The sequence below is a fragment of the Populus euphratica genome, unplaced genomic scaffold (assembly GCF_000495115.2).
Source record: "Populus euphratica unplaced genomic scaffold, PopEup_1.0 scaffold16.1, whole genome shotgun sequence".
NCBI classification, from domain to species: domain Eukaryota; kingdom Viridiplantae; phylum Streptophyta; class Magnoliopsida; order Malpighiales; family Salicaceae; genus Populus; species Populus euphratica.
This window is the reverse complement of record NW_011499882.1, coordinates 175,122-202,331: the sequence shown is the minus strand read 5'-3', so window position 1 is coordinate 202,331 and position 27,210 is coordinate 175,122. Positions and strand designations below refer to the sequence as shown.

The 27,210-nt window shown below is 34.6% G+C and overlaps 4 protein-coding genes across 8 annotated transcripts; 2 read left to right on the top strand and 2 right to left on the bottom strand.

Annotated features, from left to right (window-relative positions):
• Window positions 1–659: 659 nt before the first annotated feature.
• LOC105129532 (peroxisomal 2,4-dienoyl-CoA reductase-like) lies at window positions 660–6,172 on the top strand. 2 transcript variants are annotated; one of them, XM_011031640.1, is made up of 6 exons: window positions 660–946; window positions 1,515–1,674; window positions 1,916–2,088; window positions 2,176–2,398; window positions 5,614–5,828; window positions 6,017–6,172. In XM_011031640.1, exons 1-5 carry the CDS (start codon window positions 758–760, stop codon window positions 5,766–5,768), a joined length of 900 nt encoding a protein of 299 aa, XP_011029942.1. In that variant the 5' UTR covers window positions 660–757; the 3' UTR covers window positions 5,769–5,828; window positions 6,017–6,172. The 2 variants fall into 2 exon arrangements, with proteins under 2 accessions (XP_011029942.1, XP_011029941.1); XM_011031639.1 differs by having other exon boundaries at window positions 5,614–5,834; window positions 6,023–6,172.
• Window positions 6,173–7,149: 977 nt separating this feature from the next.
• LOC105129531 (uncharacterized) lies at window positions 7,150–8,622 on the bottom strand. The gene has a single exon (XM_011031638.1). The coding sequence runs from the start codon at window positions 8,328–8,330 to the stop codon at window positions 7,374–7,376; it is 957 nt and encodes a 318-aa protein (XP_011029940.1). The 5' UTR covers window positions 8,331–8,622; the 3' UTR covers window positions 7,150–7,373.
• A 7,319-nt stretch (window positions 8,623–15,941) lies between these two features.
• On the bottom strand, window positions 15,942–19,172 carry LOC105129530 (MADS-box protein FBP24-like). Of its 4 annotated transcripts, XM_011031636.1 has the most exons (8): window positions 18,829–19,172; window positions 18,333–18,602; window positions 17,520–17,586; window positions 17,275–17,439; window positions 16,704–16,745; window positions 16,577–16,621; window positions 16,125–16,361; window positions 15,942–16,044 (listed from the first exon to the last, which is right to left on the bottom strand). In XM_011031636.1, exons 2-7 carry the CDS (start codon window positions 18,518–18,520, stop codon window positions 16,128–16,130), a joined length of 741 nt encoding a protein of 246 aa, XP_011029938.1. In that variant the 5' UTR covers window positions 18,521–18,602; window positions 18,829–19,172; the 3' UTR covers window positions 15,942–16,044; window positions 16,125–16,127. The 4 variants fall into 4 exon arrangements, with proteins under 4 accessions (XP_011029938.1, XP_011029935.1, XP_011029937.1 ...); XM_011031633.1 differs by lacking the exon at window positions 18,829–19,172 and having other exon boundaries at window positions 18,333–18,738; XM_011031635.1 differs by lacking the exon at window positions 18,829–19,172 and having other exon boundaries at window positions 16,128–16,361; window positions 18,333–18,737.
• A 2,319-nt stretch (window positions 19,173–21,491) lies between these two features.
• Window positions 21,492–26,765, top strand: LOC105129526 (coatomer subunit delta-like). Its single transcript, XM_011031624.1, has 12 exons — window positions 21,492–21,601; window positions 21,865–21,895; window positions 21,994–22,033; window positions 22,475–22,698; window positions 22,993–23,235; window positions 23,334–23,505; window positions 23,831–24,138; window positions 24,739–24,934; window positions 25,026–25,179; window positions 25,723–25,785; window positions 25,898–25,994; window positions 26,424–26,765. Exons 2-12 carry the CDS (start codon window positions 21,893–21,895, stop codon window positions 26,511–26,513), a joined length of 1,590 nt encoding a protein of 529 aa, XP_011029926.1. The 5' UTR covers window positions 21,492–21,601; window positions 21,865–21,892; the 3' UTR covers window positions 26,514–26,765.
• Window positions 26,766–27,210: the final 445 nt, after the last annotated feature.

Here is a 27,210-nt window from a genome sequence, read left to right as displayed (position 1 = left end):
TAGTCTCGTATTATGTGATGGTAGAACCACTATATTTAATTAGTAAAAGGTAGTTGATTGCCTCTTTAATTTAAATGTGTTTGCTATTGGAGATAGCAATAACATTATTGAACAAAAGAGAGAAAATAAAAAAAAAATAAAGAAGAGGTAGTAGAACAATTTTTTTTTCTTTGATTACAACTTGTTTATCGTTAAATTAGACTAAAATTTTAACAACAGTTTTTAGATACATTATTCTTTATTCTGAATTTTTAGATTGAAAATTTGTGGTTTGAAAACTAATTATTTTGACAAAAAATAGGGCTATTAGTATTGTGAGTTTTTTTCAAATTCTTCTTCTTTAATTTTATTGTATTTCAAGAATAAGTTGTTCTTAATTATATGTATATTGTAACTCTTAATTGAATATAAAAAAGAATAGTTATGAATCCATTATTTGTTTGTTGATAATAGAAATTTTTAGGTGGACTGCAATTTTCTAGTTTTCCATGTATTAGATTTTTTAAATAAATTTTTTGATGTTGATTTATATAATTATTGATTTATATTTATTAATTGTTAAATTCTAATTTTAATTGAAAAAAAAATAAAAATAATTGAAATTTATAATTGTGTATCGATCTCGATAATATCGAGTTATTTATTCCTGCTTTTCCCAACACATGCCAACAATATTACAAAACAGAGCTACGAACAACCGAATTTTACATCGAGAAAAAGCAAGGAGCTGCAAACGAAGTCAAGGAAGAAGGCATCAATGGTAGAGTCACCATTCAAGCCAGAGATACTAAGAGGGAAGGTAGCTTTATTGACAGGAGGTGGGTCAGGAATCGGGTATGAGATATCTCTACAGCTTGGCAAACATGGAGCATCTATTGCCATCATGGGTCGACGTAAACATGTTGCTGACTCTGCTGTTTCCTCTCTTAACTCGCTTGGAATTCCTGTAAGTCTCTCTGATGATATCATCTGTTTGACCATCTGGGTTATCTTTATTTTGTTTCATTTCCGTGTGCATGGTGATTTTTTGAACTCTTGGAATTGTTTGGTTGCTGAGAAAGCACAGGAAAGGTCTAGGGAATTCCAGTTACTATTATTTGTTTTTCGAAAAAAAGCTTCCTTTTTGGCCAGTCAACTGCTTGAAACGACTTCCCGTTTTGCTTGCAATGAGGAGTTTTATACTGAAACGACATGTTGTTTGGTAGGAAGACGATGATAGTCATATGCACTGTATATTACTAGAAAAGTGAATTCTTCAGTGCTTATTAGAAAATTGAATTCTTCAGTGCCTTTGAAAAATCCAAAGGGGTTGAAGAAGCATGTAAACTACCTTGAACCGGATGTTTCAAACATTCGATTATGGAGGAGGGCATTGAATGCTGTTTACAAACCTTTTCAATAACTCTGAAGGCAATCTATTTCTCATGTTTAATTTAGCTGGATAATTGTTAGTATTATGATCTGGTTTTGTCTGTGTAGAAGTGAAAACTTTTTTGTTATTGTGTACGTTGCAGGCAATAGGATTCGAGGGAGATGTTCGCAAGAGAGAAGATGCAATCAGAGTCGTGGAATCTACCTTCAAGCATTTTGGTAGGCTTGACATTCTTGTAAATGCTGCAGCCGGCAACTTTCTTGTTCCATCCGAGGATTTATCCCCCAATGGATTCAGGACAGGTTGGTTTTTATTCTTAAGCACAAGCATAATCAGTGCAGTTGGTTTTGACTTTAAGAACTTCAAAACTTTGTTAAATATATTTTGGAGTTTGGTACGATTATTTCAGCTGAATTTTAGATTGTTAAATTTTTTTCTAGTTATTTGACGAATTTATGCTTAATAGATCTCTCACATTGATAGCCCATGAAAGGATGGTCTTAGAGGAGCAAAGTTGAGTAATCCTTTTCTTCTTTTCTGCAGTAATGGATATAGACTCTGTTGGCACTTTCACAATGTGCCATGAAGCACTCAAGTATCTAAAGAAAGGGGGACTTGGGAAGGATCCATCTACTGCTGGCGGAACGATAATAAACATAAGTGCGACTCTGCATTATACAGCAACATGGTATCAAATCCATGTATCTGCAGCTAAGGTTAGTTATTTAATTCTGCAAGTTATCAAGTTTATGCTCTAAAGTGTGTATAAATATCTTCCTAACGTTTTTTTTATTGGTGTCCAGGCAGCAGTTGATAGCATCACAAGAAACTTGGCATTGGAGTGGGGAACAGATTATGATATCAGAGTTAATGGGATTGCTCCCGGTCCTATTGGAGACACTGCAGGCATGAGTAAACTTGGACTTGAAGGGATATTGAGCAAAGCTATGGAGAAGATGCCTCTGTTTAAAGTGGGAGAGAAATGGGATATAGCCATGGCTGCTGTCTATCTTGCATCTGATGCAGGTTAGGGTTGCATATACTCTGTCTATTACTTGATCCTTTTATGTAATTCTGTGCAATGTTCTAACACTGCCCTTTACAAACACTACAACTAGCGTTGAAGAAAAGCTTAAGCACTCCTTTTATACATAGGTTGTAAATGAGAATGTCTAGCTCTGATCGCTTAGCACAAAGTTTTTTGTCCAGCAGGATCAATCAAGGACCTTATAAAATAGTTAATTACCTAAAACGTCAAACTGTCAATTATAAATTAATTTAGAACAACCATTTATTATGAGAATGTCTAGCTCTAATCGCTTAGCACAAAGTTTTTGGTCCAGCAGGATCAATCAAGGACCTTATAAAATAGTTAATTACCTGAAACGTCCAACTGTCAATTATAAATTAATTTAGAACAACAATTTATTATGTATTTGTATAAAGAATAAAACTCATATAATTAATACAAGCATCATATATAAAATATAAAAAAAATTAGAGTTAAATATACTGGTTATCTAGAATTATATTACTTAAGTCTGAAGGTGAGCTTTTGCGTTGCAATACAAATTTGAATTTCAATTCTTATAAAATTTAATCCAAAATTAAATAGATAAAAAAACTGAGAATATTTTATTTACTTAAGCTGTGATTTCTCCTTGTTTTCTTTTTTTGAAAAATGATACGTAGAGAGGAAGCTATGCTTATTATATTAATAAAAGACCTAAACATATTTAGTATACGAGATGTATATCTAAGATTTGAATTAGAAAATTTTATTAATTAGTGACATTTAATTAATACATCTTACTTACAACTCAATATTGTAATATTTTCAGCAGGGTCATTTCATTACATTTACCTTTAAAAATTTTAACTATCAACATGCATATATGGGTAGTATATTTTAACTATCAACATGCATATTTGAGATACCCCTCAATATATGTCTAGCCCTACCAGCTGTTCAGTAACAATAATTTTGAAGCATCTTGCTTTCAAATTTAGGTAGTTTTTTTTCCACAGCGATTGAGCAAGTAGCCAAGATACTTGCTTCTTGCTTTCAAATTTATGTTTGTTTTTATATTTTAAAAGTATTTTAAAAAAATATTAAATTTTTTTATTTTAAATTAATATTTTTTAATATTTTTAAATTATTTTAATGCATTAATATTAAAAATAATTTTTTAAAAATAAAAAAATTATTTTAATATAATTTTAAATAATTTTTTTTTAAATAATCACAACTATTAATACAAAAGTAAAGTTATCCACAACTATAGTGGGACGGAGAAAGCATAGCTTTCATGACTCTTGTTTATAGAAAGCTTGATGCGCTAGTAAGTTTAGAAGGACCTGCTATGGCCTTATGCAACGACTTGATCTCTTATTTATTACGACTTTGTTTTCTTTTTTCAGTTTTAGAAATCCCCAGCTACCATTTTGAGAAAAAGAAAGGTATCCTTTGCCACTTTCCGCAAGCAGATGGGTGTTCTTCTAGGTGGCTTTTGCAGTTGTGATATAAATTTTTTTATAAATTGTAATATTTTCATAACCAGGATTTTAAGAGTTTTCAACGAGATGCATGTAAAACATGTAAAACTGTAGTTAATAAAATCCCAAAAATTCAAATAGCCTAGGAATATAGCTTATGAGTTAGATAATTAATTAATTAATTAGTTTTAGTAATTTTATTCATTCTTTTTAGTTAAGATAGGTATTTGGTAAACCAAGATGACTTATGACTAGTGCCGTAAAAGGTTGCATTTGATGAAAATAAGAATTTTTCAATACTTAAATATGTATTTTTTTAAAGAAAAAAAATATAAGAATATTCTAGAGAGAAATACTCTGAAAATATATATGCGGTAAATAATGAAGATTGTGAACTTTTAATTTGAAGGTTTCATGGTTTATTTATAGCCTATGAGTTTTATCTTTTTATGAAAAGAAAAGTCTTGTCGAGTCTAATATATTTTCTATGCCCATGTTATCTTGAACTTTGTTAATTGCTAAGTCCAAGTATATTAAGTTTGACATGTTTGTCAGACTCATATTATCTTAGATTTATTTAACTACCAAGTCCAAGTGCAATGAACTTGACTAATGTTAAGTCAAAATGTATTGGATTTAAAATATTTATCAGATTTACATTACCTCATTCACTTGGACATGTTAAGAGAGGATGGTTGTTATCTTAAACTTGACTGATTGGCTGTCATATCCAAGTACCTTGGATCTAGCATATTTACTAGACTTATGTTATCTTATTTTCTTGAATGTATCAATGATAATCATTCCATCAGACGTGTTTAAGGGAGGATAATTGTTATCTTAAAGATTTGGCAGTCCAAGTGCAATGAACTTGACTGAATGTTAAGTCAAAATGTATTGGATTTAAAATATTTATCAGATTCACATTACCTCATTCACTTACTTGGACATGTTAAGAGACAATGGTTGTTATCTTAAACTTGACTGATTGACTATCATATTCAAGTACCTTGGATCTAGCATATTTACTAGACTTATGTTATCTTATTTTCTTGAATGTATCAATGATAATCATTTCATCAGACGTGTTTAAGGGAGGATAATTGTTATCTTGAAGATTTGATTGATTGCCAAGTTTAAGTATCTTGAGTCAAATTTATTCGTCAAACCTATATTACCTCATTGAATTGAAATGTGCTTGTTTTTCCCAAATAATATATTTGTAAATCTTTCTTGATTTGATATTTTTTTGGTAAATATATATGTATAAAAAATTGATGTTTTGATTAACCAAATACTTTTAAAACACTGCAAAATATAGTTGCAATGACCTTTCCCACTCGGCCATTCAGACCACCCTTAATCACTAACCCCGCATCACTAACTCAAAGCATCCTAGTAGGGAGGAAGAATGCATCCATGCAAGACATGAATGTTTCATTAATTTTTTCTATGATATATACTTTTGAGGAGCTTTTTCGAGTTCACTACAATCAAAGATCTTATGAACATCTTTGTTGAACTTGAACCGCTTTATATATTTGCAATAAGTTAATCCGGAAATCATATAGCAATCCAAGTTATCACCGCGTACCTCATTGCGTTCCCAGTCTGACGCCTTTTGCTCCTCCGATTTTGTATGATTAAATTGCTGCATCTTTTGTGAGAAAGAATTCTGCCTGTCCTGTTTACTCAATTTTCTCATTGTACTTTTGAATAATGCTATGAAGCATTTTAATGTTTAGGAAAATACGTCAATGGAACAACATTGGTTGTTGATGGAGGTGAATGGCTGAGCAAGCCTCGTCATTTTCCTAAAGCCGCAGTGAAGCAACTGTCCCGAGCGGTGGAGAAGAGGTCCAGACACGCACCGGCTGGAATTCCTCGGAGCAAGCTATAACTCCCATCAGATAACAGGGAATTCAACTGGATTTCCTGCCAGAAGATTTATTCTTCTATCCAATCCTAGAAAAGATTATTAAATAATTTATTTCAAATTCAAAAAGATTATTATATGGTTTATTTCAATTTCAAACTTATCTTATATTGTATGCAAATTTTAACCATCAAACACTCAAGAATAGCCTAAATAATAGGGTTTACTCAAGAATAGCCTAAATAATAGGGTTTAGGGTATGCAAACTTCAACCATCACAAATTAAGCGCAGTCGCTACTTCCTATAAATGAAATAATTCTGTTTTAAGAAATCAAAGCATCAATAATACAGAATTTCAGACTGGTTTAGAAAGTTTTGAGGGAATTGCATTACTAGTCCGGACTGTCATATTACGGATTGGAAGTCACTCAACTCCAATGGATATCATGTTACCTTGTCTTAAACTACAAGAAAACAAGAAATACCAAATAAACACACATGGTGAAATCATCCAGCACTAACCAAGAATCATTATCTTAATCTACTTCAGTTACACTAAAACCTCAAACTACTGCAGGACACTGAAAGAAACAAAACCCATTACCACAAATGTCCAAAACGCCATTTTTACCATATCCCAAGAACCAAATACAATTACAAAAAACCCCAGAAAAAACCTCGAGACAAAGCGTTAAAAAGATGAAAAAAAAAACCACTCCACAGAGAATAAAGGGGAAACTCTTGAGGAACATCATGGGGAGAGACAATGATGTAAGATAGCTTAAATATGGTTTGTAGATCACTTATAAACATAACAAACTTAATCCCATAAAGACTTCTGCTTCTAAATAGCAGTGACATGCAGTTGAATAGACGACCATTCCCCTCCACTAACCCTTGCAGAGTCAAGGAAATTATACAGGGTGAAGGGGAAAGGGCCTCCACTTCTAAGATGTTCAAAAGAAGTTCCACCTCACTAATAAAACAAGATCCAAAACTTAAAAGAATCCAAGAAAAAGAGGGGAAAAGAAAGAAAATGGCGTTATCAAGCTTCAAGACGATCTTGTTTAAATCTTTAAACAAGGGCCATCTATCAAAGCTTAGTTCTGTCCTTATAGTCATAAGAACATGATACTGACATCAACGAAAAATGCAAATGGAATAGTAAACAAAAGATTTACCAAGTCTTCGTACTTTGCCATGTCAAGGAATCAAACATTATCAGTTAATCATCAATAAGCCAATCACAGGACCGCCAACAAGTCAAGCTAGTGTAAAACTTGCAATGACTAAATCCAAAAAATGGAAATTCCAACCCTGAAAGTGACAAGCATAATCAACTGAACACAAGCCATTAATTCAAACACGAAACTATAAGCCACAAAGTATCAACTACATAAAATGCTAAAGCAACACAACCAATAAATAAAATTAATCAGGAACCGTGGTAAGCAATGTCAACCAGTAGAATAAAGAACATAGTATCATCGTTGAATTGACAGTCTGATACACATTATCAAAGAAAAGGAGACCAATTTAAACAAGTTTCCACACAACCATCTCAAAGAATACATACATAACATCTTGCTAATGATGTCAATTCTATCTTCCTCTGTGTTTCCACTAGCTTAGGCATCCAAGTTCTCCATCTGAATGCTGCTTTTCAAAGGCACATACTCTCCAAGATACCCACCAAGATGCTCATGTAAGGCAGTCTTATCAATCCCTTGATGATGATAACTCTTGCAAACATAATAAAACACACTTTGCACCAACAATCCCACCAAATTCACAATCACCAAAGCCCCAACCAAGAAACCACCAACAACAATCCTTGTAAACACTCCATATTTATCTCCACCATGAACCACAACAGTTGCAAAAACCACAGAAACCAATCCACAAATAGACAAATACCCAAAAACAAGAACACCGGCCACTCGAATCTTCCCTTTCAACAACTCGTAACTCTTTTTCATAGCAACAAGACCATAAACTGGCTCCAAGACAGAAACCACACTAGCCAAATGCCAAAGTGCAGTTATATAAACATGAACAACTAAGAAAAGCACACCAATCACCATCAAGGAGAACAAAACCAAGAGGGTGTTCTGAATATCAATACCAACAATCAAAATCACCAAGAAGAGCAAGAAAACAGAATTATAAACCAACATCAACAGACAAACCCACAAGAAAGTGATAAACAAACGCTTAAAAACTTGAGGGAGAGCAGACGTGGTAGAGGAAAAAGAGACAGGCTTTGAAGTGTAAAGAGAAGCAACAGTGAAAACAACAGCAGCAGTTGATAGAAGAGAGAAGGCAAACAAAAAGATAAAATAAAAGAATTGAAAAACCAAAAGAAGGGTCCATTGATGAGTGTTTTGGCTTGATGGGTGATCTTGAATTTGGTCTAATAGAGGATGAGTAAAAAGAGAATGCGCCAAGATTGCAAAAGATAAAGGAAAGATTAAAGCAACGGTGATTAGCTGAAAAGTTTTTGGTGATTGTTTTGGGATTGAAATAGATTCCTTTAAGATTTCTGGTATTGTCAAGAATTGTAGCTCTTCTGTTGCAAGATCCATGGTGGGCTTCTTCTCCGTTTCTTGAAAGAAAGATCAAACCTTTTAGATAGTGAGACAGATGGTGGAGGAGGTTGAAGAGATGTGTCGGTAATGATGGGTTCTGGAAATTTGCAAAGGGAACGAAGGAAGGAAGGTAGCTGAATTTTTTTTAATTTTTTTATTGGATTTGGTGAATTTGGAATTTTTATTTTTCTTTCTGTTTGGTTTTGATTCATACACGGTAGATCTGATGCAGTCAAAAAGATATCATCATGTTTTGACATGTAAACTAGCATCTGCCTTCTTTTTCCGGTCCGAGTTTGATGACATTAAATTAATTTTTCCCAGTTTAAAAACTAATCGATTTGAGGCAATTAATTCAAAAAAATAATTTCAAAATGATTTTTTTTAATTATTTTTTAGAAAGTTAACAGATTTTAGATCAGTTTTACTTGAATTAGCTAGGTACTGGACCATTCTAAACCTCGGTATTAATATGAGATTAGTTTGAATTTTATAATTATATTTTTTATTAAATAATTTAAAAATATTAAAAAAATACTTTCGAAAACCCGACCTACAAGGTAAAATAATATATAAATGTTAGGTTGGTTGCCATTAATATGCAACAACCATTTGCTATTGCACCAACCATGTGCACTCATCCAAGATGTCAAAGGTTGGCAGCCACCATTGTTGAAGAAGAGTTGGAGTTGGCAGCCACCTTTGTTGAAGAAAAGCCTTCATGAATGCCTATAAATAGAGGCATATGCAAGAAAGCAAAATGAGTGAAGAGAATTATGAAAATGTGAAGAGAGTAAAGAGGAAGAGAGAGCTGCAATGGCAGCAACCTTGCTCCCATTGCAGCAGCTGCAAGTGCAGCAAAGAGAGTTGAGAGTTGAATATGAGAGGGTGTAATCCTCCTCCTCCATGTATTTATTTTGTATTCTTTCTCTATCTCTAAATATATTGACTTCTCCCGTGGATGTAGGCGGTTTTGCCGAACCACGTTAAATATTGTGTCAGTGTGCTTGGCTCTCCTATGAGCAAGTATCAGAACATCACCGGTCGGAATTCCCAACAATTGGTATCAGAGCGTTCGGTTTAAAGTGGTGTTTGATTTTGCTCAAAAATGAAAGTTATCAAAATTGTGTTTTGACCATACCACTGTGTAGAAGAGGAAGAGACGAAGCCACTGGTGAAAACCGCGTCGAAATCGGACTTCGGAAACCGTCGCACGCGCCGGCGGGGTGACTGTCCACGTTATCAGCCACGTCAGCAGTTCTGCGCAGTCATCAGACACGTCACCTGACATAGCAGCACTTTGACCAGTCAAACTGCCACGCCAGCAGACACGTCAGCAGTTCTGCACAGTCATCAGACACGTCACCTGACACATCAGCACTCTGACCAGTCAAACTGCCACGTCAGATTTGGTTGACCTATATGTCCTACGTGGATGACACGTCATTACAACCACGTCAGCTCCCTGGATTTTGATCCTGTGTGGCGGAGTCTACGTGCAACCGGTTCTGAGATTGAATCTGGGCCGTTTATCAGGCCAAAATTGTTTTGATCAAATCTTAGCCGTCTGAAGTGCGATTTGGACGATTTCAGACTTGTTTCCAGCTAATTTGATCGTTCCGGATGCAATGGTATGGTCCGATCGTTGATATTGAGATCAGAAATGACAGTGATGAATTATTAAAGAGAGATTGCTCGATCAGGAGGCATATGATGGTCATCATGGTGGTCGATGGAGCTGAAGAAGAAGAAATCACACATGTTTGCCCAATTACATGTGGTGAACTATTATGTGGGGAATTTTAATTGCCTTGAGGGAAGGTAAAATTGGGACACTCTAAACACCCGATCATGTGGACAATTTGAGGTGGAGAGTGAAATTTGATGAAGACCAATCTTGACGAATCTGAGCACTGGTAGTCTCATCAGATGTTGAGAAATCAGGTATAAAACCAGGATACCCCAGATCACTTGTAAAGGAAAGCCGCAACAAAGCTAGCAAATGGTTGTATATACGAAACGACAGTACGATGGATAGATATGGCCTAAGAAGTTCTGGCTAGGAGATTGGGTTTTAAGCGGGACCGTTGTGACCCCTCCAATCTTTCCTGGGAACTTGCTTAGTGGAAGGATTATCCATACGGTACTATTTTTGTATATGTGACAGTTTGTTATGAAACTGTTGAAGACTAGTAGGATGACAGCACAAAGGAACAGTTGGGTTCCGTATGATCAAGGATTTGATGGAGTGGTGATTTCTCCAAGGAAGTTAGATTCGGTGACTATAATTTCTCGAGGGGAGAATTGATGAAGACCCTGATAATGGAAGAGAAATACAACAAAGGGATAAAGATTGGCACCCTATTTAAACTTGGATAGATGTTGTGGCAGGATGAGCTGCTGTCAAACATAAGCAAGGAATAGGGAGAAATCTGGAGAACCAAAATTGCACGAGAGCACATGAAGATTGTGTAGGAGTACCCGGAGGATCCAACGAGGTACTATAATGAGACAACAGGTGTAAGGAGAAGAAGAGTTCCCAGATGAAGCTCAGAGCAGAGACTATGAAAAAGTTGTACAACAAAAGTCTCTTGTGCTCTTGATAAAGGCAACAAGCGAGGACCTTTCAATGCATGCAAGGATGGAAGGATGAGCTGTTGCAGATGCACCTAATTGAGGGGGTGCAAACGCCTGTGATAAAAGGCGACCGCCTATGATGAAAGGCGAAGACACCAAAGGGAGTTGGTGCGGGTGGAGCTGTTAAGCAGAAAAGGCGTAGAAGCTCCAAACATAGAAATTGAGGTGAAGGATTGCGAGGAGTATACCGCAACTTTCTCTTTCTATGTAATTAGTGGCAAATAATTTATGGAGCCACTTTGAAGCATCTTAGCTGAAGGAGGATGCGACTGCCTATAAAAGGCGAAGACACCTTAAAGAGAAGGTGTGAGGGCTATGAGATGAGCCCATGATCAGACCGCCGCATGACGACGAGCGGAGACACCTCAGGAGAAGGTGTGAGGGCCGTGGAAGGAGCCCAGTTCAGAACGCCCCAGAGCCAATGTGATGGCTAGGTATGAGTGGACAGATGGATAGCCAATAAAAGGGCTATGATGAGTATGGAGACAAATGCAGGATTGACTTTCATGGATATTGCCCCCATGCTAAAGATCAATGAGCTAGAAGACATTTGCCTTGGACAATAAGTGGATGACTTGTGGAGCATTAAGACGTAGCTGCTATGAAGGAGCAGAGGGCATGCGCAGGTTCCGGGAACAAGTTGACTCTTGTCAAGGTGGTGAGCTCAGTAATGGCATTGTAATACTCAGAGTATGAAGACAGATATGGATCAACCTTTTATGGGCTGCCCCCATGGTTAAAGGTGGAAAGCTACCTGGACTCTTGAGACTAAGAGTGAGAGACTCATGGAGAAGTAAGGTGTGGTTCCTAGGGTGGAACAGAGGGCAGGCGCAACTCCTGGATGAGTAGACTCTTGGAAGAGTGGTGAGCTTGTGATCATATTGAGATACTCAGATAATGACTGTCGCACTTGAAATATCTGTTTGAGGGGGTGTTGTAAGCCTTGATGTGAGGCTTGAGGAATCATTCCGGACTGAGGGTGGTTGATACGCTCGAAGGGGAATGTTGTTCCAGAGACAAGCGTTAACACTATTCAGATGTGATGTGGCAGACTATCTGGTTATAGTGATCCTTTTGTGTGAGAAAAGGTGTGCTTAAGTCACTCTGATGATTGAAAGGTTTGGTAAGTACCTGTAAACTTGGCTACAAAAGCTCTCAAAATGGAAAGCTTGGAAGAGCTACAAGATGCAAGCTTGTGTTGAAGAAGAATGAGGACAGTTGCCCCACATGAATGGCAAATGGGGTGATTGTTAGGTTGGTTGCCATTAATGTGCAACAACCATTTGCTATTGCACCAACCATGTGCACTCATCCAAGATGTCAAAGGTTGGCAGCCACCATTGTTGAAGAAGAGTTGGAGTTGGCAGCCACCTTTGTTGAAGAAAAGCCTTCATGAATGCCTATAAATAGGAGGCATATGCAAGAAAGCAAAATGAGTGAAGAGAATTATGAAAATGTGAAGAGAGTAGAGAGGAAGAGAGAGCTGCAATGGCAGCAGCCTTGCTACCATTGCAGCAGCTGCAAGTGCAGCAAAGAGAGTTGAGAGTTGAGTATGAGAGGGTGTAATCCTCCTCCTCCATGTATTTGTTTTGTATTCTTTCTCTATCTCTAAATATATTGACTTCTCCCGTGGATGTAGGCGGTTTTGCCGAACCACGTTAAATATTGTGTCAGTGTGCTTGACTCTCCTATGAGCAAGTATCAGAACATCACCGGTCGGAATTCCCAACAATAAACGATCATCATAAATACCAAGCTAGTTTATACTATTTTTCACGTATAGACTTTTTAGTTCTCACATATTTAATGCATATAATGAACTCCATGGCACATTAACTTAAGAAGATAGTAAGATACAAGTATAATAATAGTTATTTTCAAAAATACTTTTTTGTTTATACATATATATTAAGATAATATTTTTTTAATTTAATTTTTAATATTATCACATCATTTTTTTTTAATAAACTTCTATTTGAAACAGGGGCTAAAATCACAAGGCCCGTATCAAGTTCTTAGCTCACTTTGGATTCACCACTTAAATTCTCAACAACATTAGTTTGAAATTCTGAAGAAGAAAGACTACCAAATGATCTTATCATTAACCATTTATATTCATAGTCATGTTTAAATTTAAATGAATTCTCCTAATTCTTTGAGATATATTAATAATACCGTATATGTAATTGCTTGTGAGATGTGATTTGTGTACGAATTTGATTCGAAGAGAATCATTTTTTTTCCTTGAAGTGAGAGAGTTGCTGCAATTTTCACACAATTTTTCAACATTTAATCGATTTCGTTTCGAAGAAAGAAAATAAAATTAATTCATTGTGTACGTATTTTGTTGGGCTTTTTGTATGCATTTCAAAATTTAGCCCTATGCCCCTGTTTCTTGTATACGGTCTGTTGAGTCCACGTATCCATTCTTCTGGCCTCTGTCGATCCCCCGGCCGGCTGGCAGGTTGCCACCGGCAAGGCCAGTGTGATACAGTAAAGGGTAAAAGTGATATACTATTTTTAGAACAAATTAACACCTTAATTAATTTTTTCTATTTCTAAAAATTTGTTGCAGCCATCACTCTCAACTTTGCTTTAATGATAAAAAAATAATCCTTAGTTATCAACACAGCAACTATGGAAATTAGCCTAATGAGAAGAGGTTGAAATGCAGGACATAGACAGTATCTTGCAGCTCTTGGATGTGTATAATTAGAAGTTTATACACGTAGTGTGGAATCTGCAGAATTGTAATAATAATGTTTGATTATAATATATATTCATCTCTGCAGCGTTCATGTCTCCAACGTTAATTAGCCCTCAAACCCAGTCCATGCAAGCGCGTTAACCTTGATTTGGGCCTGAAGGAACTTCTGGGTGGGGAAATTGATAGCAAGTGAAAAGAAATGTGGGATTGCCAGAAGAGTGGATTCTCTCCGGCGAGGTCAGCAATGGTATCTTCTTGGCCACGAAGTCTTAGGATTGGAGTAGCAAATATGAAAACTTGAAACCAAAAGAGAAGGTGCCAATGACAGAAAGGGAAATGGAAACGGCAGAGAGGTGAATGTTTCCAAAATGGCCAACAAATATAGAGCTAACAAGTTTATAACATGATGACAGATTATATTAAAGGATATTGGACCTGAAATCTTCCACAACTTGACAGTCTCTTCGCAGAACACAGACTTCATGGCTTTGAATCTCCTGGACGGCAAGTAGTCTCCTCCAGCCTCATCAGCTGATGATTTATTAATCAGAAATGTTGTCTCCATGGACAATTGGACATGGTCAGTCAGTAAAGGTTTTCGAGGCTCTCAGATTCAGCAGATGTATGTGTTGCAGTCCACAGCAAACAAAAATATCATTTATTTTCAGCAAAATTAATGAAAAATAAATATATTTTATATATCGAGATAATAAATATGTTAGCTTATTGTATAAAACTATAAATATAAATAAATCATTACTTTAATATGAACAACTATTCTAAAGATGCATATATTTTTAATATTTATATTATAAATAATTGTTTAGAATCAAACTTATAACTTTAGATCAAACTTAATAATATTTAAGTTTTTTTGGTTTGATATATTTGCTATACCTGTTTTTTCTTAGATTTGGTTAACTGATAAATTCAAGCTTTTTGGATCTAATATGTTCTCCAGACAAAGTTCTTTTGGTTAATTTCTCATTAAACTTTTCCAACTCTTATGTAACAATATAGTCTCTACCAAACTCAATTATTTTTCTTTTTATCCATTAATATTTGTCTAGCAACTAATTTTTTTTTTTTTATCTAGAAGTTTCCCCATATTTTTCTTTTGTTACGGGATAAACGATACACACAAATAAAAAGAATGCAACATACACAAGCATAAAAATTATTACAAGAACTAATCAAAACCTTTATCAATCTTAACAATAAAGAATATATATAATTTATATGTGTTTATGCTATAATCAAAATCACATGTTATACACAAAACTAGTATATTATACACTCAAATTAACATCTTTTATACCATCAAGACTCTCCAACTTATTTATAAACAAGTATGAAAGTTTATAAAGTATAAATATATAATCCCTATATTTTAAGAAATAGAGAGGTACTTTCCCCCATGTTTTCATAAATTTAGTGGGTGATTTTGATATATAACTCTATAATCTTAGTGTTTTGAGAAGTAATCCTATTTATACTTTTATGTTCGGCAGTTATACCTCTATAATTTGAACAATTATTTTTTTATAAAGTAATGTTTTTATAATCTTAATATCTTGAAAAGCAATATCAAACATTCACTTTCTATATTGACATTTGATATTGAGATTTTGGTGGACGAACATGTGCATCAATCATCCTAATTTGAGTTAATTTTAATAATATTGTGTTTTGTTTACTAGGTTTTTGAATAGATATTAGATCTAGTTGAAGGACTACTAAAAAAAGATCTCAACAATGAATTATTAAGTCAATAATTGTCACTTGTTTTTATTTTTTTTATTAAAATGATATTTCTTTTATTTTTTCTTAAATCTTGATATTGATATAAATTCAACGAAGTCTATTAAAATTTATTTGTTATTATCTTTTTTTTGTTTAACTTAAAACCTGAATTAGATTTTAGGTTGTGAATTTTATGCCTTGATGAAATTTTGATTTATTACATAAGATTTAATAATTAAGGTTTCATATTTTTCCTAACTTAATTGCAATTGCAAATGAAAATGAAAATTTAATTTTGCCATTTTCTTCCTTTCTTTCTGCAAGAATAAATAGAAAGAGGGTGGTAATATGACGATTCTCTTTCTTTCAACCTACATGTAAAACCTTGTGCTTTTTTTTTTTAAAGGAGAAAATTCTAATAAATATTTCCAAATCTAACAATTCCATATAACTAAGCTTTTGCTTCCAATTAATAAGTTTCACTCACACTAAAAAAAAAGAAAAAAAAATCTATATGGAAATTAAAAATAAAATATATATCATGATAAGCTCCATGCTAATGTGCGTCTGAGCATCCTAACTTTTTCCTGCCACTTCCTCTTTCCATGCAAATACAGAACCTATCTGCACAAAACATAATCCAATAAATTTAATCAATATATATGTCCAAGAAATAAGAATAAATAGATTAGTGCATGCTTTGCATGTTACCATATATAATTGCAGGGGTCAGGGATGGAGAGACTGAAATCTTGAAGGTTAGGCTGTGTAGGCTGGACACGGTAAGGCTGGAACTGTGGAGGGAGTGGAGCAAGCTGAAGTAGACTACTAATTGGCTGATCTTCATCAGAAAACTGAAACTGCTCGAGCATTCGTTGCTGTTCCATTGGCTTCACCATTGCTGCAGCTGCCTGTTGTTGCTCCAACATTGCAACATGATGCTGCATCCCAATGCCAAAAGAAAGTGATATATCTGACATTGCTAGTCAGTCAAGTGATTCAAGTATAAATTCATCGAAAACTAGAGTTGATGAATCAAAATTAAAGATTTTTCTTCCATGCTTAAAAATATATTATCGGATCAAACTGTATAGATGAAAGACAATATTGTAAGTAAGCCTCAATGTAACGTAAGAGAAAAAAATGATTTACATACCAGATGGTACTGTATTTGTTGATTTTCCTCCTCCAACATTTTCCCCTAACACAGGAAAATTCTTTTGCAAGTGATACAAGAAAATAACAAAGTTTTCATTGGAGGATATAGACGATAAACGATTTACCTTTCTTCGCAGATTGTCCACCTGCTGTTGCAAAAGCTCAAGCTGCATTCCAAATATAAAGAGAGTTTTGATTTTGGAACTTTGAGACATCTTTCTAGGACTCGAATATTTACATGCAGAAAAAGCTTGATGGATTTGGGTGATCGACTTGCATAATAATGAATCAGAATCAATAAAATTCCTTAACACTTTTGAGGTACCAGGCATGATCAATTATTGACTTGCATATTTTGGTTTTTTCCCTTTTGTTTCGCCTGGTTTTATTTGCTCATACTTTTGCATATTCTTGGCCTAGTAAATTGCTTAATAAAGCATTAAAAATGCCTTCAATTCTGTTTTCAATTAAGACATCAACAAAATCTTCAACTTAGCATTATAATTATCAGACCTAGCATAAAATCTAGTTTACAAGTTTTACAAGTTAATATGGATAAATCTTCAAATCATTGCAATGCAACCCGTGCCGACTTAGGTTCTGGATCGACAAATATAAACTTATAAGCCGAGTTGAGTTTAATAATTTTATTATTATTATTGAATGATTGTATGAGTACATAAAACGAATTAATACCTTCTGAGCTCGAACCTTGTTAACCGAGCACTCTAGCTGCTTTTCAAGTTCGACCAAACCCTCATGGTGCAAGGAACTCAGGTTTTCGCCTTTGTAGCATCGAACACTCAACTGAAGATCATCCGTCTCTTTCCTGATTCTTTTCGATTCTTTCTCAATTTGTTCCTAAAACAGTAAGATCAAAACATCACAACCTCAATCTGGTTAATAGAGACATATCGATAAGGTAAAGGGAAGCTTTGTACCCAGTCATTGCTTTCTGGAACCCGCATTCCTTTCGAAATCTCATACCTTCTGATGATGTGTGGTATGCTGCATGTGTCCACCATAAAATGATGATAGTTTCTTTTAGCTCAGTAAAATATGATTTCATCAAACAGAACTAGACTATATTCATATGCGTGCAAAGGTTACAACTTTCTTAGAATTCCTTGCAAAAAAAGCTTCTTAATTAAAAACGCAGACAAATTAGAACCAACAGATACACAAATGAGGAATCTACTCTACAATTACCATTTGGGGCTTGCTAAGCCCTAAATTTTGTAGAAATTAATTACAAGACAGAATTAAACATGTCATATTACACTTCTGGCAAGGCAGAGATGATCATCATGAAGCTATTTTATCTATATAGTGATGTGTATGGACCTAGAGTAACTTGGAGGTAGAAGAATGAGAGTCAAGGATGGCCAAACGTTGGACCTCGCTGAGGCTAAAGGAGCTAACAAGAAAACTTATCAATTAAGACAAATTGTTATATCAGCACTGGAAAGAGCACTTTAAGGGTTAAAAAAAGAAGCAATAAAGGCGGTCAAAACATATGATGAAAACATGATAAAACAGCATAAAAGCTAACATTTTCATAGAAAATATTATTCATCTCATCGTAAAAGTTATATCATCAAAGAACTCATTTTTGCTCCAACAAATCATTAGCTGACCCCCTTAAATCCATTAATGATTTAGATAGATACAAATTAAATAATTTACTTAAGGAATTTGTTAAATTTAATGGTATATCATTATGGTCATTAATTTTTGTTTTTTCTCTTCTTTACCTGGACGACTCATTGCAGAATTCATAAAGCTTCCCATTGCTCGAGAAGATGATGAGTCCTATTTCAGCATCACAGAGCACAGAGAGCTCATGGGTCTTCTTGAAAAGCCCTCCTCTGCGTTTGGCAAATGTGACTTGCCTGGCTGCGCGGTTCTCAATCCTAGTTATTGCTATCTTTCCTCTTCCCATTTTTCAAAGTGTCTTCTTCTCTTGTTAGGAGAATACTATGAAAAGGAAATCCTATCCTCTCTGGTATATCTCACTCAATTTCCTGGTAATGCCAAGAGGGAAAAAAACATAAAACTATTAAACTAGGATGCATGCTATATGTGCAGAACTTGAAACTATTAAATGAAGAACTAATTGCAATGAAAAGTGGAAAATTTAGTTTCTAAAATCCCTAAAGATAACATTAGTGTTTTTGGTAGCAGATGGAAGAGATCAGAAAATCAGAGAGGTACAGGAGGAGGGGGGAAACTTTTGTTTCTTTCTCTTACCTTTATTTTATTGTCTATGCTTCCTTAACTTCAAGTTCGATCAACTTTTTATATAGGCCATGCTGTAACCTTCCCTAGTCATCCATTGCTTTCTCATGGACTGGCACAGAAAAACAAAATTATTACGGCATGTTGTGATTTGTGACTGTTAACTACTCCAGCGCTGTCATGGATGCGACCTTAGCTTTTGGAATTTGCCAAATTAGGGAAGGTCTAAGTTTTGAATGAACACAAGCATGCTTGCCATGTAAAGAAACCCTATTCCCTGTGGAAAAAACAAGGTGCTTGTATCCCTGGCAAATGCCTGGCAAAAATCAGAGCACTCGTTTCCATCACTTAGAACCCGTTTGACTGCGCTGCATGCAAATGCCATGGTTCAAAAGCAAGACCTTTTATTCAAATCATAATTTAAATCTAATGGCACAGAACTTTCTTGCACAATCCTCCCATGCTTGTTTTCTTGTGGGTGTGGTCAGTGAGGATTGTCCTAATTAGTATTTTTGTTTGCTACAACTCGATAGGCCCAACTCTCTAATTAGTACTTGATCTACTACTTTGCCATGAAAGGAGAAACCGCCCTAGAATTTTAGCCTCGCTTTTGACCTTTGAACATGGCTGGATTATCAAAATAAGAAAGAAAAAAGAAAACGCGTTAACATTTCTATAGACAACAAGAATATCATCCTCCCTATAAAACCAGATTCGTGCACTATTATCTGAACGTGTTCATGAAGCTATGAAAAAACCTTCATAAAAAATAATAATTTTTAATGATTGATAAGTTTTGAGCCTGAGTTATACCTATAAAATAAGATTTTTATGGATATAAAGACACTCTGATTTAAATCAATATCTAATCTTTTTCTCAAGTGATAAGAACATTGTAAAAAGTCAAGAATATGAAAATACTATTTGTTATGCATAGAAAAAATATGTGTGTTTAATGTCTTGTTGAATATGTTTTATCATAGCAAAATATCAAATATAATATAGTGTTATTTAAATGAATAAACACCCATCGTTTAATGGTATCTGGTGCTCAAAACTAACAAAATTTTTAATTTAATGTTAGATTAAATTAAAATTTTATAAGCATGTTCTATGAGTTTGGTTTCTTATAAAATAATTAGATAATATCAAAAAATTATTTTAATTCAATAGCTTAATTTATTTGATGATATATATGATATATAATTTATATTATTTTTTAATAAATAGTGCATGTCTATCTATATTATTTTTACATTCAAATTTAACTTGAAAGTCACCGTTTTATAATTTATTTTTAGATTCATTTCATTTCTAGTAGATGTTAATTTAATTAACTATTTAAACAATTTTCTGGTACATAACTTTTAATTTATTGATGTTCAGAATCTATCAAGTTATAGTTTTCTTCGCTGTTTAAATATAATTTTATAGTTCGTAAGACTCTAATTTCTTGCTTTTCCTTACTCGTTACGCTAAATTCATGAGTTTGACTTGTTTCCAGTTAATTTTACCCTATACATTGAATAATCGTTCACACAAATATACGTATAGCTGGTATATACACATATATACACCTTAATTGAGTTAAGGAGGCATAAAGGCCACCCTGCAAAGATGGAACCAGAGCCACAATAGGCCTAGCTAGGTCCTTAACTAATGGAAAACTATTTTTTTTTTTATGTATATATGTTTTCTTACAATTAATTTGATTTATTTTCAAGGATAAGTAAACAAATGGGAGACTACTGTAAAGCCATCATTGACCGAATCAGCCCATCCAGAGAGAAGAAGATTATGAACATATTGTTTGTCTAAAATTAGAAGCAGTTTTACGTCCACTTCAACTTGTTCCAGTGCTCACATGATCCTCGCAGACTGACTCCACGAGGGCAGTGATTTGGGTTGGCAGTCCTATGTGAAAAAGAAGATGTTCATGTTCAAACATATCATTCTCGAGCTTCCGAAGGTACTCGATCCTGTCCGAACCCTTAGCTACACAAGCCACGGCATGATCCCGAACCAAACCACCTGCAGATAATCGCTTTAACATGGTGCTGATGTTGACCCTTTGTTCCTCCATCTTGAAATTACTAGTTATTTTTCAAATATTTTTAATTTTAAAATATATAAAAATAATATATATTCTTTATTTAAAAAAATTAATTTTGATATTAATATATTAAAATGATATAAAAATAAAAAAAATTAAGTAATTTGTTTTAAATCACAAAAAAAAACAAATAACTTCAAGCAACCAATCCGCATGAGCGACGCATTATTTTCATGACAATGACGTAATAAAATGACAAGGCACCTATTTTCATTACAATTACAATACAGGACGATAGACTTAACAACCAAATAAAAGAATTTAATAGTTTTTTTCCCTATAATTAACAATGTGTAACAGTTTAAATGATTCAATTTAGATTAAAAAAATAAATTAAATTTTCTGAATTATAAAATCATTCAATTCAATTAATTTTATAAATATTTTGAATAATTCCATCAATTTTGAATTAATCCGCCCGTATCCGTTTATAATCCATAAAACAAATTATGGACTGCAAAACATGTTGCTTGGCCCATAGGCTATATTAAAAACCCCAAAAATTTCCAGAATAATTGGGCCACGTTTTAATTATGAGCCCAAACCCATTACCAAAACCCACTATAAAATAAAACCCAAATCGTTTTCTCTCCTTCCTCGTCCTTACTTTCGATCTGTCACTCCCCGAAACACAACCCAAGCACATCATATCTCCCTCCCCTTCAATTTCAGGTCACTCAATTTTATCTCCACCGTCAGATCTCTCTCTCGACATCAAATTGGGCATTGATCCATCGAATTTCAATTCAATATCTCATAACGCAAATCAGATCTGAGATTTTAAAACTTTGAACATTTAATTTTCTTTCGTTTTCTCGGTAACCAAACAGACCTGTCTGGTGATCTCGCCATTCATCTAGATCTGAATTTCGAGATTCTTTAATCACGTAGATCTGTGGAATTTAAATTCTGATTAATTTAATTTCGTTTTGTAGGCGTTCATTTCTGTGTCAGTATATCAAGATGGTAAGATAGTCTCTCTCTCTCTCTCTCTAATATAATTTAATCATGAGGTTTTTTTTTTTTAAATTTGGTTTTGATTTCGGTTTTAATTTGTAATGTAGGTTGTTCTCGCGGCTTCTATAGTGAGCAAGAATGGTAAAGGTGAGTTCCCTGTGCTATTTCTTTTTAGCAAATTTTTTTATAATTTCTATTTATATAATTTTGAATGCAATTAGTTAACAATGTTTATTGTGTTTTATTTTAATCTGAATTAACTTTCATTTTTATATTGCATCTAAATCTGTAAACCTCGCGTCACATGATAATGTTTATTGGAATTACAATTCGACATACATCTATCTGTTTAGATTTGAGTTTTCATGGGTCCTGTTTGGATCCTTGACTGGGAGTCTTATCATGTGGGACCCACAAATGCTCAAATTTAAGCAGAATGTGGAAAAAATGTTAGTGTTGGAGGTTCTTCCATTTGTTGAGCTCGATAACCTTGGATTTGATTTGGTTTTATTATTATTAACTGTGTTGTTGTAGTGAGGCATTTTTTGTTTTGTTGCTTTGCTTGATGCCTTTTGAGGTTCCTTGCAGTGCTTGTTTCGAGACAGTTTGTGGACATGTCTCGGATTAGAATTGAGGGCCTTCTTGCTGCTTTTCCCAAGTTGATAGGGATTGGAAAGCAACATACTTATGTTGAGACTGAGAATGTGCGTTATGTGTACCAGCCAATAGAGGCTTTGTACTTACTACTTGTGACAAATAAACAGAGCAACATTCTTGATGATTTGGAGACTCTGAGGCTTCTCTCAAAATTGGTATTTATTTCTGATGTTTGTCTCACTTTTTTTTTTGGCAGTTTCATATTCTTATACTGGGACTTTAAATTTTTCTATACTCTGTAATGGGTGCTCAGGAATCTGGTTGACTTCTGGCTATCCCCCTACATTTTATGCACCTATGGTCATCTCTGACATGTTTCTATATCTTGTGATGTTTGTGCTATTCTTACTTGATTTGAAAAACTTTGAATCATGAGTTACTTTCTATAAGATTCATTTCATTAAAGTACATTTAGAGGCTTTAAGCTGATTCCTTAAGTGTGCTTCTAGGTACCTGAATATGCCATGTCTCTTGATGAAGAGGGTATTTGTCAGACAGCTTTTGAGCTGATCTTTGCGTTTGATGAGGTTATCTCTCTTGGGCACAAGGAAAATGTTACTGTTGCCCAGGTTAAGCAGTACTGTGAGATGGAGAGTCATGAAGAGAAATTGCACAAGCTGCTATTGCAGAATAAGATTGATGAGACCAAGCGTCGTATGAAGGAAGAAGCTAGTAAGATTGACCAAATGAAGGTATTTGTGTATAGCTACACAAAGAATATCTGAAGAATATTTATGTGCTGCGTAAAGCACTATCAACATCTCTCAATTTATTTATTTAATTTTTGCAGATTGAAAAGAACAGAGGTAATAAAGGAGGATTTATGTCTTCAATGGGCTCTGGACGAATTGAGAGCAGCTTTAGTGATATGAGCATTTCCAGTGGTGGAGGAGGTGGTTTTGGAAGTGGCTCTGGGTTTGGATTAACCAATGATATTGACTCATTTGCCAGCAAGTCTAAAGGTTTATTTCTGTTTTTTTAGGCCACCTATATCTGTTGTCGCTTCTGATTTTTTGATAACTAGCAGATTAGGTTTATGTCTATTAGATACCTAATTTTTATAACTATGATTTGTAATAATTTTTCAAGTTTTTAGAAATTTTGATTCACCCTTCAACTTCTTGACCAGATTTGAAACCCCTAAACCATGAGGTTATACATCTTCATCTATTTAATTCCATTGGCTGCAACCTAATTTTGAGCATATTATTGTAAATATCTCTGAAAAATATGGTTCAAGTATCGGGAGTGTGCTTTTAATTTAATATGTCTATCTGGCATCACTAGGTCGTCAACCTTCATCTGCTACTGCTCCTCCTAAAGGCCTTGGCATGAAACTCGGCAAAAACCAAAGGGCGAACCAGTTTTTGGAATCCTTGAAAGCAGAAGGTGAAATGATTGTTGAAGATGCACTGCCATCAAAGTTAAGTTCTCATATAGCAGCGGCTCACCAACCAACTGATCCTGTTACATTGACTGCTGAGGAGAAACTCAATGTCACTCTAAAACGGGACGGTGGAATGAGTAACTTTGATGTTCAAGGGCAATTGTCACTTCAAATTCTTAACCCAGAAGATGGGCTCATCCAAGTTCAGGTTCATCATCTCTTTCTCTCTGGCACTCTCTCTCTCTCTGTGTGCATGCATGATTTAGGTAACAATAAATAATTAAAAAAAACTGTACTTGAATGTGAAAAGAATGGCTTACGTGTCATCAAGTGAGAGATAACTTGGCATCCATGACTTCATGGTGAAATTTCATGACCATCATCTCATATCTGTGAGCAAAAGGGTTTCTATCATCTTCTTCCATTTGCTACCGTTTCGTTGCAAAATGCTCATCTTTCCACATCAGCCACATCATGTACATAAAGATGTGAAATGCTTGCGCTTAGTCAAATGAAGTTGTTCCTTGATTTTTTCAATATTATCTGTGGCTATGTGGGACATTGCTGAAGTGTTGGACCTTTTGTAATAAATCACACTGTCCCATCTCATGGATAACTTCTTATGAATAGATTGTTTCTATGTCTAATAATGATGCTTGGCATTTATAGATTACAAGAATTTGATACCCTTTGATGATACTATCAAAATATCGAGTAGGATCTGTATATGTGGCTTTGGTTTTGAAGTTATTGCAGTAGCTTCTATGCTTGGTATTATCTACATTATGATGCCTGGTTTATTTTGCAGATTGAAACTGGGGGGAATCCAGGTGTCATTTTCAAGACACATCCTAACATGAACAAAGAATTATTTGCTAATGAAAACATTTTGGGGTTGAGGGATCCCACCAGACCTTTCCCCACTGGTCAAACCGGGGATGCAGGTGTTGGTCTTTTGAAGTGGAGAATGCAAAGTGCTGATGAGTCAATGGTGCCCTTGACAAGTGGGTACAAATCTGAAGCAGCAGCTTATCTGAGCACTGTACACTTTCTGTTGTATGTTCTAATGTTATGTTTAATTTATGCATATTGCAGTCAATTGCTGGCCATCTGTTTCTGGAAATGAAACATTTGTCAGCATCGAGTATGAAGCTTCATCAATGTTTGATCTACGAAATGTTGTGATCTCAGTTCCTCTCCCAGCCCTTCGAGAGCCACCAAGTGTTAGGCAGATTGATGGAGAATGGAGGTAAGAAATTGCTCTATTCTGCTCTTTCAATGATGTATCAGGTTGAAGTTAGTTTGGTGTGGATCTATATGTTGGGGCGAGTAGAAATTGTATCTGGTACTTATGTTTTTTCTTTCTTTTTTGAACATTTGGCTTTAACTAAAGTGAGATTTATCTAATGAATGTATAAAGTTAGAATCTGATTTGGATGTCTGTTGAAAGTGAGGTGCTCGGATTGTTTACCTTAAAATTATTTTTCAAGGCAAATTAAATTAAAAGGATTGCCATTCAGGCACGTGGAGAGTAAATGTGAGAAGCCTTTAGGTGGAAGCATATATTTTCACTTAGTTATAAGTACCATGTGCTAGGATTTCAGCAGATTCCTAGGAATTCTTAAAAATCATGTGATATTCTGGAAGATTCTTTTGATGTTATTGATTTATGCCAAGCAATATTATATATTTGATAACCATTGTATGCCATCCTTTGTCTCCTATTTTTCATGATTTATACAGTCCATTTGAAGCAGTCATTCAATATTTTTCATTATTCTTAAATCTGTAGGTACGACTCCAGAAATTCCATCCTAGAATGGTCCATTCTTCTCATTGATAACTCTAACCGCAGGTAAGAAAATGTTAGGAGTGTTTTTTTCACTTTCAGACCCTATGTTTGATATATGAAAAATACTCCTGGTTTTAGGGTTTCTTATAATGTGCCATATAATATTTTTGGACAGTGGATCTATGGAGTTCGTTGTGCCACCAGCAGATTCATCATCATTCTTCCCCATTTCTGTTCGGTTTTCAGCCACCAGCACATACAGTGAACTAAAGGTTTGGTTTTTATCTAAAATCTTGGTGATTTTGCTTGCACCACCCTTGATAAAGGAACTTCAACCTGTATGCAAAATGTTTGCCTTTCCAATTTGTGAATTAGCTTCCTCTGTTGGCCTTTTTAATGATTGTAGCTGTTCCACACCTGTATGAATATTTCCCATCTAAAACTTACACTTGATTAATAAAATTCGCATGTAATATAAATTAAAGCCATCTAGTCAATGCTAGCTCATAAAGACAAATTGTGCGATCATCATTGCATGAAATTGCTGAGTTACAGTTACTGCCAGTTGTTGCAGTTCCTTATTCTTGTTCTCCACCAGTGTAGTTGGTAATATCAATGATTCAAGCTAATTAAAAGCCTGTTCTTTTAGTCTACCTCCGATTATCTTTACATTGCCCTTCATTTTCCTTTTCTTCTCGCAGGTTGTTAATATCCTTCCCCTGAAGGGTGGAGCTCCTCCCAAGTTTTCCCAGAGGACTCAATTGATCACAGAGAATTACCAAGTAGCCTGAATGATAGAGCTACTTCACTGAAGCATGAGTTATATCCGGCATGTTTAGTGTTTGTTTATTGGGGTAAAATTTGACGCAATTTTGAGACTGTTGATCTTGGAATCTAATGCACTTATTCTCTCCATTTTTTTTCTTACTGTAAATAATCTTTATGGTAACTACATCCTCGCTTCTATTCTTTGTATGCTGGTTTATTTTGGATGCAAAATTTTTCGCAGCTTTGACAATGATTTTTTTTTTTTTTCCAATTTAGTTCAAGGTGGTTTAACTTTGAAGTCTTATGGAGTTACAGTTGGAGAAACACTGTTATCGTAAGAAAATCTGTGAAACACTTGTTGAAATTCTAGGTTATTGTCTGCAATGCACTTCTGTTCACCAGATTATTTCAATATATCTCTGTGAAGGTGGCCACCGCATAGATTCTACATAGGTTGAGCGTAGAAACATGCTGACGTGGTCGTATTCGCTTTCAGAAATGATTTGGTGAAAATATGTCATGGGATTGGTAGAAAAAAGGAGAGATTTCTTAATCGCCAGCTTCTGTCAAATTTCTGAATCTTGTAGTTTGCACATTGGAGGCCTTCGCTCAATATTCTCGGGATCGGCTTGCATATCTCAAGAAATACTCTCTATCAATTGGCTAGTATTCTAAGTATATTCTCGGGATTCTCAGGACAAACAGTTTTTAATTTGTTAC

What these genes read in the sequence shown, in the direction of transcription:
- LOC105129532 (XM_011031640.1), top strand. Translation starts at nt 758, where the DNA reads ATGGTAGAGTCACCATTCAAGCCAGAGATACTAAGAGGGAAGGTAGCT. An exon ending in TTAACTCGCTTGGAATTCCT is followed by an intron (nt 947 to 1,514) that starts GTAAGTCTCTCT and finishes TGTACGTTGCAG; the next exon opens with GCAATAGGATTCGAGGGAGA. An exon ending in CTATCTTGCATCTGATGCAG is followed by an intron (nt 2,399 to 5,613) that starts GTTAGGGTTGCA and finishes TTTAATGTTTAG; the next exon opens with GAAAATACGTCAATGGAACA.
- LOC105129531 (XM_011031638.1), bottom strand. Translation starts at nt 8,330, where the DNA reads ATGGATCTTGCAACAGAAGAGCTACAATTCTTGACAATACCAGAAATC.
- LOC105129530 (XM_011031636.1), bottom strand. Translation starts at nt 18,520, where the DNA reads ATGGGAAGAGGAAAGATAGCAATAACTAGGATTGAGAACCGCGCAGCC. An exon ending in TTCTGCAATGAGTCGTCCAG is followed by an intron (nt 17,587 to 18,332) that starts GTAAAGAAGAGA and finishes GGACACATGCAG; the next exon opens with CATACCACACATCATCAGAA. An exon ending in ACAAGGTTCGAGCTCAGAAG is followed by an intron (nt 16,746 to 17,274) that starts GTATTAATTCGT and finishes TTTGGAATGCAG; the next exon opens with CTTGAGCTTTTGCAACAGCA.
- LOC105129526 (XM_011031624.1), top strand. An exon ending in GTAAGATTGACCAAATGAAG is followed by an intron (nt 23,236 to 23,333) that starts GTATTTGTGTAT and finishes TAATTTTTGCAG; the next exon opens with ATTGAAAAGAACAGAGGTAA. An exon ending in GTCAATGGTGCCCTTGACAA is followed by an intron (nt 24,935 to 25,025) that starts GTGGGTACAAAT and finishes TGCATATTGCAG; the next exon opens with TCAATTGCTGGCCATCTGTT.